Source organism: Juglans regia, chromosome 13 (genome assembly GCF_001411555.2).
Source record: "Juglans regia cultivar Chandler chromosome 13, Walnut 2.0, whole genome shotgun sequence".
Lineage (NCBI taxonomy): Eukaryota > Viridiplantae > Streptophyta > Magnoliopsida > Fagales > Juglandaceae > Juglans > Juglans regia.
Window position 1 is genome coordinate 37,881,978 of NC_049913.1, and position 12,490 is coordinate 37,894,467.

At 33.1% G+C, this 12,490-nt stretch overlaps 2 protein-coding genes across 3 annotated transcripts; both read left to right on the forward strand.

The window, feature by feature from the left end:
* The first annotated feature begins 959 nt into the window (after positions 1-959).
* On the forward strand, positions 960-3,119 carry LOC109002110 (dnaJ homolog subfamily B member 7-like). 2 transcript variants are annotated; one of them, XR_004797921.1, is made up of 6 exons: positions 960-1,350; positions 1,476-1,563; positions 1,703-1,773; positions 1,868-1,924; positions 2,295-2,388; positions 2,592-2,686. XR_004797921.1 is itself a non-coding variant. In XM_018979713.2 (5 exons), the coding sequence occupies exons 1-5, from the start codon at positions 1,243-1,245 to the stop codon at positions 2,802-2,804; spliced, it is 537 nt and encodes a 178-aa protein (XP_018835258.1). In that variant the 5' UTR covers positions 961-1,242; the 3' UTR covers positions 2,805-3,119. The 2 variants fall into 2 exon arrangements, 1 of the variants encoding a protein (XP_018835258.1); XM_018979713.2 differs by lacking the exon at positions 2,295-2,388 and having other exon boundaries at positions 961-1,350; positions 2,592-3,119.
* Positions 3,120-5,401: 2,282 nt separating this feature from the next.
* LOC109002111 (vegetative cell wall protein gp1-like) lies at positions 5,402-6,186 on the forward strand. The gene has a single exon (XM_018979717.2). The coding sequence runs from the start codon at positions 5,567-5,569 to the stop codon at positions 5,957-5,959; it is 393 nt and encodes a 130-aa protein (XP_018835262.1). The 5' UTR covers positions 5,402-5,566; the 3' UTR covers positions 5,960-6,186.
* The last annotated feature ends 6,304 nt before the right edge of the window (positions 6,187-12,490 follow it).

A 12,490-nucleotide genomic window follows, 5' to 3' on the forward strand; every position in this document is an offset into this window, starting at 1 on the left:
TTTAGACGTCTTACACTGTAATGCATACTTTTCAGAAATATAGAGTTCAATTCTTAACAGCCTTGAAGACCCACGGTCTTGTTGGCCTTTGATGGTCGTGGGTCTTGACATTGGAGACCTCACTCTCGTTGGACTTAGAGAACTCAATTTTTAAAACCCACGACATGGCCATGATTTGTGCATATCAATGGAAATAAAGAAATAAGAGAGAAGAATGAGAGAGAAAATAAGAAGGAAAAGAGTCGGAGGAGAAAAAAAAATGAAAGAGGATAAGGAGTAAGAGTTAGTAGAAGAGAAAATAGAAATAAAAAGAAAGAAGAGAAAGGTGGAGATAAGAAAATTGAAAGAATAGCTAGGGGAAAAGAGTTGAGAAGACATGGCAAAAGGCACATAATGAGAAGCCCTAATTTGGCCATCGTAACTTGCCCATAACTTGCCTCTCGCTCGCACTAACTATAAACAAGACTAACCTATCCATTCGTATGGAGAAAAAGAGTTGATTCCCACCCATTAACCTTGTAGACGGGTCGAGGGAAGTCCCCCTATTGCACATCCCTACTCATGGCTGAGATAAATGACACGGTATAAGATGCTTGAGCAATGTACCGCAGGCGCAGAGCTTGTCGTAATAGTGTTATCGGTGAACTGAACAAACTGGTCGTTGACCACTTTTGGGGCCAGAAATCGTCTAATACAAACAAACTATAATTTTTGGTTTTTCTAAATTTTTACTAAAAATATAATAAATAATTAAATTTTTTTAATATTAAAATAATAATAATATTAAAAAATAATATTTTATTTAATTTTTAATTTTTATCTTAATTTATATAACCTCAATTAATAACTAAACATCCCAAGCTGTTGGATCCGTAACAAGAAGACACGTTTCTTAAACGAAAAAATATCTGAGAACCCTAAAAAGATCTATATTTCCACGTCTGCCGAAGAGAAGTTCCGGAACCTTCCCGATAATCATCACCTTCAGATTTATTTTGCCAAGTAACCATCACCTTCAGAATTCATGAAGAAAAATCACGATCGCCTTTGCCTTGTTGCCTATAAAGCGACCCGCTTTCACTTTCGTCAAGAATCATTGTCCTTACGAGTTCTAACTCTCCCGATCGAGTCCGCTGGCACTTCATAGGCTTCCCTTTGAATTGAGTACTCATACAAGACAGTGTTCAGCTTCTGGGTATTGGGTTTTTTCGAGGTTCTGAGATTGGTGGGGTTGTGACGGAGATGCAGATGGAGGCTGACAAAGAGCCGCTATCTTATTACGGTGTTCTTGGTGTTGGTATGAACTCGTCTGCTGAAGAATTAAGGCGTGCTTATCGCAAGCTTGCTATGGTAAGTCTGGCCTAAACACAGGAAAAAGATACATTAAAGATCCAAAAGTTGTTGTTCTAAGTGCGTGTGAAGTTAATATATGCGTTTGTTTTGTTGGTTGTTGTTGTTTTTACTTCTTGGTGCAGCAATGGCATCCAGATAGATGGACTAAAACCCCTTCTTTGTTGGGCCAAGCTAAACGAAAATTCCAGCAAATTCAAGAAGCCTATTCAGGTTTTTTTTTTTTTTTTTTACTTTCTGGAGAGAAATTAGTTATCTTGATTACCTGTTTTTTTTTTTTTTTTTAAATCTTTTGTTTGGCCTACGGAAGCGTGCGTACGAGTTTTATTAACCTCTTCTGTTGTTGGAGCAGTGCTGTCAGACCAGAGGAAGAGGACGCTGTACGATGCAGGGTTATATGACACCGATGATGAACAAGATGAGGTGGGTATTTCGAAGGAGTGTCTTTCTATGATTTCCCCGACGCATTTTGATATCATAAAGATACTGATAATCTGGCAATTGAACTCTGTTTTAGGGCTTTTCTGATTTTCTCCAAGAAATGGTTTCTCTCATGAAGCAGACCAGGAAAGAGGTACGGATCTTGTTTCTGTTCAGATATCAGTTTCTTTCTTCGGTATTGCTTTTCCTACTAGATCAACTATGTTGAGTTTCCGCAGCTCTAATGTTGTGATTTTAATTGAGCTTTCGACGTACACTGGCGTGGAAAAGTGGTATTGCGGTTGGTTTGGTTTGACAGTTAGGCCTATTTATATCTTAAAATAACACAGCTGAACTCTGAATAATGCTCTTGTAATAGAACGTTGAATTCATAAATTTTGAAACTTATTATGCAAGTTGATAGTTATGCAAGTTGTGCGAGAATGATTAAAATGGAAAACAGAGTGATCTGTTCTGGAATTGTGCTGGGATTCTGAGAGACATGTTTTCTTTCTTTTCTCAAGGGAAGAATTGTCCTATGGCTGCTTTAAGTCCAAATTGTGTGGGGGAAATGGGGTGATTTGCGAGGCCCATAAGTGGAAGAATGGTGATCAGAAGGTTCTAGTTTTGTTTTCTCAAGTTTTATCTAGTCAATTTTAGTAAGTTCATAAAGTGACCATTGATCAGAAGCATGTCATAACTTGAATGCAACACAAAGATTCTCATGGTTTGCTTACCTAAAATCTTGAAATCTTTGATAATCTAGGTTGTGAAGTTTTTGATAAGTCTGTTGATTTTTAATTCATGGGTTGCATACACAGAAAAAGACTTATAGCTTGGAGGAGCTACAGAGGATGCTTGTGGAAATGGCTCAAGGATTCGATTCTCCTACATGGTTTTGCGGACCCTCAATTGTTGGAAACTCCGGATGCTCAAAGAAAACACGTTGGGAAACAGATCAAATGCCGCGTAGAAGCTCACATTTGCATGCATCAAGCTTGGGGATGTCTGGAAGTAGCGGCTGTTGCAATTAATGAGGAAGCTTTCACCGTTCTTCCAGAGAAGATATGATGAGGAAACTACTAATTCAATTTTTTTTTTTTTTTTTCCTGCTCACCTTGTGATTTCGAATGAGTCAAAATACCCGAGCCAGAGGGTTGAATGAGTTTAGGCTTGAGACTGGAGTAGATCAGAGAAGAGAGAGAGATAGAGAGAAAAGGTCTGCAATGTTTTGTGTACAGAGATTAGAGCTCTGCCTGTGGGGCATGGTGTCTTTTGATGAATCTTATTATGCATTGTCTTCATACAGATGATTAGAGTTCTCTTCTCTCTTCTCTTTACTGTGATTTTTTTCTGGTTTCTGAAACATTTTGGTGGGCTTTACTTTTGGGCTCTCAGCTGATAGACAATGCAAGCGGCTATTTGACTACGGAGGCCCACTTCATGGGTGTAAGAACTAGATATTGAAGTTTTGGACCCTTCAGACTGTTATGGTGTAAATAAAACCATATCACTGGTCAGCTGGTTGTTGAGATTGATTCGATGAAATATGACCTTAGGCTCGAGTATAAAGTTAATAATCTTGATTATTTATTAGATACACTATTATTTTTTGTAGTATTTTGTAATGAGAAAATTAAATATTTTAAAAGATAAAAAAAGTTTGAATTTTGTTCTTAAAAATATTATTAATGAGAGGGATAGTTAATAGTTATGGGAAAAGAAAAGTAAAAAACAAAGGATCGTGATAGATTTCTGACTTTCAAACCAACCAGTTTGGCCCAGTGTCAATTATTGGAACAGAAGAGATTACCTTAGGTAAGAAGGTTCCCAAAATTGACACTTTGGGACCCCATTTTTGGCTGTCTCGTTCGGAAAGTTGACCGACTCGAGTCCGATAAAGTCCATGGACTAGCAAAAAGGAGGTTTGGAAGATGCTTCGAGAAAATGGGACGGTGCTCTCTCTCTCTCTCTCTACAAACCTCTTTCTCTTCCACTCATCTACGTGTCCATATTCCATCCTCCTAACTTTTTGTCCTTTCCCATCATACATTTCTTCATTAGTTAGGGAATATGAAAATAATGTTAGAAAGGAAAGCAAATTAGAAGAACCAATTAAACAAACGGAGGAAGAATCATTCACGAAAAAAAAGAAAAAAAAGGAAAGAGTAAAAAAGTTGTGGATATGACTTGATGACTCAGGAAAGGTGCAGGACAGGATACCCCCAGTGAATGTGATGGATGACCTGTCTATGATATTGGTTGAAAAAAATGGGGCTCCAGTTTTTTTAAAAGTATTAAAAAAATAATGTGAAAAAAAAATCAATAAAATATTTTTGATTTTTTTTTTCACATTATTTTTTTAATATTTTTAAGTATTTTAAAAAAAATAAAAAACTCACCATATTATTAAATAATATTTTCTTAATTATTAAGTAAAAAAAAAAACTTTAAAAAATAAATAAAATATCCATCGGACAAAAAAAAAAGGGAGCCCGATTATTGGCCATATTGGTTAGGGTTTCTTAGGGTAATAATGACAATATTGATTTGTGGTGCTTCAAAATGCAAGACTACTTTATTAAAAGTCTTTTACATGTCTTTTTCTTATCCTTGTGATCTTTTGTGTCCATCATGCAAGTATAATCATAAGTTTCTTGATAATACATGATGAGTATAATTTGATTAAAGAGTTTTGCTACTTACAAACTGGTATATGTAAATACTGTAAAATCTATTACAATCATAAGAAACCGAAATATTAATAATTTTTTTTTATTAATAATCATATTAGTGATGTACTGACAGTATTGTATCAATTATATATAAGTGAGCTTGTAAATGTTGTTTTTAATTTTCCCCCTCAAAAGTAAAAGATAAGTTGATCATGTGAATGTATAGCAAGAATATATATAATCTAATGACAGGCTATCCAAGCTTCAAACCCACTTTTATTTTACAAGAAAGTTATAACTTTCTTGATGATCTGCAGATGACAAAAGCTATAACTTTCTTGTAAAAAAAAAAGTGGGTTTGAAGCTTGGATAGCCTGTCATTAGATTATATATATATATATATATGTATATATATATAATTCCTTTATACGTAGCTCTGATCTCGCCTCAATACTGTCTGCATGCAGCTAGCTCTACACCAATCATGTCTAGCTCCTAATCTTCACTAAAATCATCAAAACCTAGCTAATGCAATGACGTGTAACACGTACACTTCATTTGATCTTTGGCCCAAATTCTCCTAAAATATTCCATTAAACATTAAGTAGCCTTATATGTAGATAGATTACACAGATTGTACAAAGAATCGGCCTGCATGAAGTGCTAGAAGTGTCTAATATGGGTCCCATAATTTTGGACCATCCACATGCACAACATTCCCCGAAGAAAAAGTAATATCCTACGAGAAGATCAAAGTCTTTGCAGAACATCTCTCACACACTAATTTACATTTGTAAAATGAAAAATTCTTTTTAGTAATCATTATTCATTACTTTACATCTCATATTTTATAAATATTATTTCTATATTTTATAAAAATATTATAAATATTATTTTATAAAAATATTATAAATATAAAATATAAAAATAAATAGTAACTTATGCATCATCAATTCGCCTTTCAGTCTTTTAAAGTCTCCCCATGCACCCAATAACGTAACCAAACCACTCTCCCACACCCACCTTGGCGTTGATAATCCTCTCTACCAGTTTACTTTCTTCAAAGCAAGCCCGCAAAAATAGCACTTTGGCAATCGAAGGCCTTAGTAAAGCAATCAAAGATGCGTCTTTTCAACGCTCGATTGCTGCTAAACTTTTTCCTTGTGATCGCCGTTTTCACAGTTCTCGTCACAGCTGATGATCAAGGTGGTCAGAAGTGCATGCCGTGCAATCCAAACTCCCAACCACCGCCATCTCCGCCGCCTCCACCAAGCCCACCACCACCACCACCAGATCTTCCTCCGCCATCACCAAAGCCACGGTCTCCCAAGAAGCCGCCAACGTCTCAACTCTGCCCTCCGCCTCCCTCGTCGTTCTTATACATAACTGGTCCGCCGGGGGAGTTGTATCCCATTGACGAAAATTTCAACGGCGCCACAGGGAATTTGGTCACTAGGACGTTGCCTGTTTTCATCAGCTGTGGATTGTTGGGTCTTCTGGTTTTAATTTGGTGACTTTATTCCGGTAAAGTTTAGAACCAGGGAGGCCAGTAGAACAGAATTTTATGGACATGCATAGATGTTATTAAGGTCTAAGATTTCATCGACAGGACAATTTGGTACCCTGTTTTAGTTAGTACCGATCTTTGGTACATGCTTTTATCTGAATCTACAATAATCTTAAATAAAAATTCTACTGATCTGTTGCCAGTTATCCAAGAATTTAATTATGTTCATCTTTCTTTTTTCTTTTCCCATGTTTAGGATTTTAAGCTTGATCAGAATTCTTCTCTATCATGAGCTGGACTTGGTTTGATTTTAATTTTGTGTCATAATTTTCTCATCACCTCCATGCATGCTGTTCATCATTTGCTTCTCTTTTTGATTTGTTAGTTTTCTAGGAAAATTGTGATCAGATTCTGTAAATGAAACTTGGGGTTCCAATGCAGAAAAACACAAATTAATGTCCAAAACTCGTACGAATTTAGCATTATTAATTGATGTAGAACGAAATGGACCGCCCACTAGCTCAATGAACCACTAGCATTATTAATTGCTGATGTGCGTAGGCGTGTCCTTATTTGTAGACGTGGCAAGCCCTCTGTGGTGAACATTCAATGGGTCCCGACCTCGGTGTGCCTAACCTAGTAGCCTTGTCCAAAATTTTGTCTTTGTATAAAATTACAAAATCATTTATCTTATTTTATATATTTAATTTACGCATATCCCTTATATTTCACAATAGCTACAATTTTACCGACAAAATGACTAGAATGAAACGCAAATATAATATTTTTGAAAAATGATATTATATAGAGAGTGTAGGGTTAAGTTTAGATGTTAAATTTAGTTGAATAAAATTGAGTTCAAACGATAAATCTAATTTGATGCGCATTGTAATAAATTATATTAATGTCGATAAGACTATAAGAGCATGCAAAAAGGTTCACGGGAAATTGGGTTCAACCTTAGATCAAGTTCGAAGGTGCACATGGTTCAGTTCTTGGATGTTAGAAACAAAAAAGAGAGAAAAATCCAAGGCATCTTGATCATTGGGGAAGGAAGTACCTTACCAGAGATCGTTCCTGCAGAATGATACTGGGTGTCAGTTGTCAGTGGATGAAATCAACATCGGTTTCGCCAAACTAACTATGTATTGGGAGGGTCCCACACACTTACAGCAATGACCGTTTGTTGCATTGTTACTTTGCACATCATGTGTTTGTGGTGGGGTCATGGTCTCGTAGCGAAGTCTAGGAGATGAGGTTTGGTTGTTGCCTCTTCTTAATCCTATAAGTCGGTTGGAAGGAAGGTGAGACGACAATTTTATAAATAGTAATATTGATAGTTTATAAATAGAATAAAATTATTTTATCTTTTTATTTTGATCATTCTATTTGATCGTTGATAAAAAAAAAGAAAAAAAATTAATTTAATAATTAAAAAAATTATTTTAAATATATTAATATTTTTTTTATTTTTTAAAAATATTTAAATGTATTTAAAAAATAAAAAAAACCACTGAACAGTAAGCCCAGCAATAAGAGTGGAGCAGCAGAGTAGCCCCACTCTTATAAATAATAATAAATTAATTATTTTTTAAATTATAAAAAATAAGAGAAAAAAATTAAATAAAAAATATTATAAAATTAAAATATTATAAGAATATAATTTTTATTTTAGACTTTGAAAAAATTAGAATTATTTTTTATTTTTATTTAAAAATTTTATATTTAAATTATATTTAAAAATAAGAATAAGATAAGATAAAATAAAATAAAATAAAATCATATGAATTCGTAATATGAGAGAGAATACGATGAGAAAAAGTTAACCTTATCTTCGAGTGTTTGCTTGATAATTGTATGTTGTCTAGTGACTATTATTTCTATCGTTTGTAACATCACATCAATTATTTTCGATTACCCTTCCCAAACAACAAAGCAGGTTGTATGGAAATTGCTACTGCACAGGCTAATATAGCAAGCGTGCCACGTCATCCAATCAGAGGCTAAATGTTGATCGTCGAGTGGTTAATACTATCATGGCATGCAGTGCATCCCCATATTTTCATCATAGTTAACATTACATGACACGTGCCATACCACGTTAGCGTTGCCAATGAACAGTGAATATTTGACCCGTGATTGGGATAGCGTTGCATCCCATGTACATTGTTTGTATTCGAAATTTATATCAATTCATTTTATCTTATAATTATAATTTTTTTTAATTTTTATATAAAATATAATAAATAATTTAATTTTTTTAAAATATTAAAATAATAATACTAATATAAAAAATAACATAACGACGGTCCAAAATATTTATATTTCAAAATCGTTTGACATATTATAGTTGAATATCATCATTTGAATAATAAAAATATTTTATTTTATTTTATTATTATAATTTTTTAAATTTTTATATAAAATATAATAAATAATTTAATTTTTTTAAATATTAAAATAATAATAATATTAAAAATAATATTTTATTATTTTTTAATTTTTATTTTAATTCATTTAATCTCAATTTACTGTATAGCTGATGGATCCGTATAAGTAGACACGTTTCTTAAAAGACAAAATGTCTCAGAAGTCAGAACCCTAAAAAGATCTATATTTCCACGTCTGCCTAAGAGAAGTTCCGGAACCTTCCCGATAATCATCACCCGATTTTTTTTTTCCAAAGTAACCATTGCAGGATTTGCATCACCTTCAGCTTATTCATTAAGAAAAATCATGACCCCCTTTGCCTTATTGGAAAATGATAGATCCCGCTGGATAATCCGCTGTAGCTTCCGCTCCAATTTTTTTAACTTAGTAATTAAGAAAGTATTATTTAATAATATTATAAATTTTTATTTTTTAAAAAATATTAAAAAAAATATGAAAAAAAAACGTAACTTTTTTTTCACATATTATTTTAACACTTTTAAATATATTTTTTTAAAATTCATAATTTTATTTAACAATACTTTCTTAATCATTAAACAAAAAAAAAAAAAAAAAGGAAAGCTCTAGCATGACCCGCGCCATATTGCCTATAAAGCGACTCGCTTTCTGTGACACGCCGACAGTGAAGGAGATGTGTTCTGTCGGCTGATTAAAGGTTAAACACGTGATGGGCCACTGGCAAATGGGCTACAGACGTTGAGACAGCGGACTGTGAGAAGTTGGTCTACAATGGCTGGGCCATGGCCCAAGAGTTATCATTTTGGATTTTATGTTATTATCTGCTTTATGTAATAAAGTTAATTTCTCTTTATTGAGTAGACGGGCCTTTTAGCAAGAGGGGTATTTCAGTCTTTTACTTATGTTGGTTATATGGTAGGTTTGGGGGGTGAGATGAGAATTTTGTATTTTATTTTGAAGTTTAAAATATTAAGTTTTGGTATTATTATTGTTTTGGGATTTGAAAAATGTGTATTGAGATTTGAAAAAGTTGAATTGTTTATTATATTTTATATGGAGATTTGAAAAAGGTGTAATGATGAAATGAGATGAGATGAGAATTTTGTGTTTTGGTTTTGGCCCCAAACCTTAATATTACTCATAATGCTCTCTGCGCGAGGGAGAGTGGTTTTTTTGTTCAGAAGTTTCTACTGTTAATCGTCTTTATGGAAGAGCTCCCTCGAAGAGAGCATTATGAGTACTATTCTGGATGGAGTGATTTTCATTTTCTACATCATCCATTATTTACATCTTCTGTTGGTTACACTTTCACTTTCGTCAAGAATCATTTTCCTTAATTCGACTCACGTATGGATAGTGAGAAGTGTTGAGAAGTGTTGAGAATGTTTGTGAATAATAGTAAAAAAATAATAATAAAATATTTAAATAGTAGTAAAAAGTAAGTGAAAAATAATGAATAGTAAAAAAGTAGGTAAAAAGTAATAATAAAATAAAGAATTGTAGTGAGAGTACTTGCCAAACACACCAGGCTGCTCTATGAACCAAGCCTCATTGAAAATCCACAAAAAAACAAATCCAAAATTCTTGTCGAATTGGATCTTAAAATCGGGCCGCCACAAAACAAAATCAGGTTCCACACAAAAAATCCAACATACATACGGTCTCTTTGTTAATTTACAAAACATGCGTACTTTCCATTTGTTATTTTTTTTAATGGTTTTTAAACAAAAATATATAAATACAACTGCTTTACAACTTTTAAATAGCTATTCAATAAAATATTATCATTTTTTGAATTTATTCAAAATTTTGTTTTGACTTTGATGGTTTAAATTAAGATAAATAAAAATATTTAATTGAAGAGTTGTGTGAAATTTGTAAAATAGTAAAAAATCAAGCAAACAATGGTAAAAAACAAAAAAAATAATGCAAATGAATTGGGAAAATAAAAACCTCAACAAATAAAGCCTAATTAAAATGTATAAAATATAAAAACGGAATGTAAAAGCCAAATATGCTTAAGCTACGGAACAAATATACACTGCCCAAGCTAAAATTGTGGCAACCCATTTTCTTTTGGGACATTACAATTTATTTATTTATAATCAATTTGGAACATATACTACAATTAGCTGTAATCCAATCTTCACAAAAAACAACCATGTACGCCCAGCTTGCAACATTGACGTTGCATGCATGCATACAATTAATTGAACTAAGCGCGCGGGTACTAAAGAAGGAAAATTATGTCTAAATTAACTAATGCAAATAATGAAAATTAAAGAAAAAGAAACTCAAGCAATGAAACTTCGAATTTTGAAAAACTAAATTCAGAAATCATGGAAATAATTATTATGCAAACCGACCAGCTTTGAATCTCTTATAAAATTTTCCTTGCATGGCTTGGAACATGGGAATAATGGCCTGTATGAGGTCGTGTTAAGAGTTTTAAAAAGTTCTTAAATAGTTTTAAAAGTTCATTATTGTTTAATCTCAAATAAGTTAAAAAGTACGTTAGGAAGAAAATATTTTTCTTCAAATGTGCTTTTTTAGATAATTCGGAATGCAGTTCAAATTTTAAATAAACTGTCAGTAGACGAAAATACCTATACAAGTTTTAGATAATTACAGCTTTCAAACTATTAAAAATATGATCATAATTTTCAAAAAATCAAATGATCGTCATTTCTATATCAGAAAGCACATTTTAAATTTGTTTCCAAACAAATTTAACATGTTTGAAAGTGCTTTAAACATATGATTATCACAATAAATAACTTATTAATAGTAGAATTTATTACTTAAATTGTAAGTTATAAACCCTAAAGTTATAAACTATTTTTCCCACACCAATCTCAAACATACACTAAGTATTTGTCAAATGTATATTTACATTTTATGTCTTCAGCTTGCTACTCTGATCATATGACATCTCACACAAAAATCATTGCAAGTACCTAGCTATAAATTTTGTGAAGAAGTTGTAGCTGGCCCAATTAGAAGTATTTTTTTTTAAGCAATTATATTATAAATATATAAAACAGTTATAAGATACAAGATATAACAAGATGAGAGGTCCCGACATTCATCCAAAACTAGCTAGTACAACACAAGAAAAAAAAAAAAAAAAAACAACTAAAAGGGACCCCCACCCATTTCCTACAAGGGGAAGCTGTCAGAAATAGTTTTGATACAATCTGAAAAACAAACTATAATATTCGATCGGAAGTCGTAGTGAATGGATCTGTGTTGAATGTCGTTAATCTGAATTGATTAAAAGAGACTTTCACTACTTTTTTTCCACAATCTTTAGTTAGGAGGAACAATAACATAGGAAGATAGAAAGCAGAAGAAGCGTCGAATAGCCGAGGAGCGACTGCCAAGAACTATAGAGGCTCATGAAGACCACACACCACGCTAGGAGAGTGGACGTTGATCGTATCTAAGAGATCTGAGGCTGTTGATCCCCAAAATGTCGCGCATGGCGTTGACAAACTCTCTCTGGTGCGACGGTGCGTGAGATCTACGTACGGTTTGGGCCACACGTAAGACTCATGTGCCACTCCTTTCGATGATCTGCTTTTGTCATCTAAAGGATTGGCGACTAGGGAGTCTTGCGGTGCGTGACCGTCATGGGTGGCCGAAAAACAGTAGATTGGCACTTATTCATGTTATGGTCAAAAAACGAAGGAAAAAAAATATAATAAGATAAAGTCGAGACTATACAGATGGGAGGAGGGTAGCAACCACCTAGTGGATAGAGAACGTAAGATTTTTCAGCATTAGGGAGAGAGAGAGAGAGAGAGAGATCTTTTATGGCATTAGTATCTCCACACTTTCTTTCTAAGCAAGTATTTCATAGATAAATTTAGCAGGTTTGGGAGGTGAGATGAAAATTTTATATTTTGTTTGAGAGTTTAAAATATTATGTTTTAGGAGACGTTTGGATTCGAAGATGACTTGAGATGACTTGAGATAAGCTGAGATGACTTGAGATGGATTGTGAATAATAATGAGATAAGTTATGAATAGTAATGAGATTTGTGAGTTAAAATTGCTGAATAATAATGAATAATAGTGAGATGAGTTGAGATGAGCTGAGATGACTTGCGAATCCAAACGTCTCCTT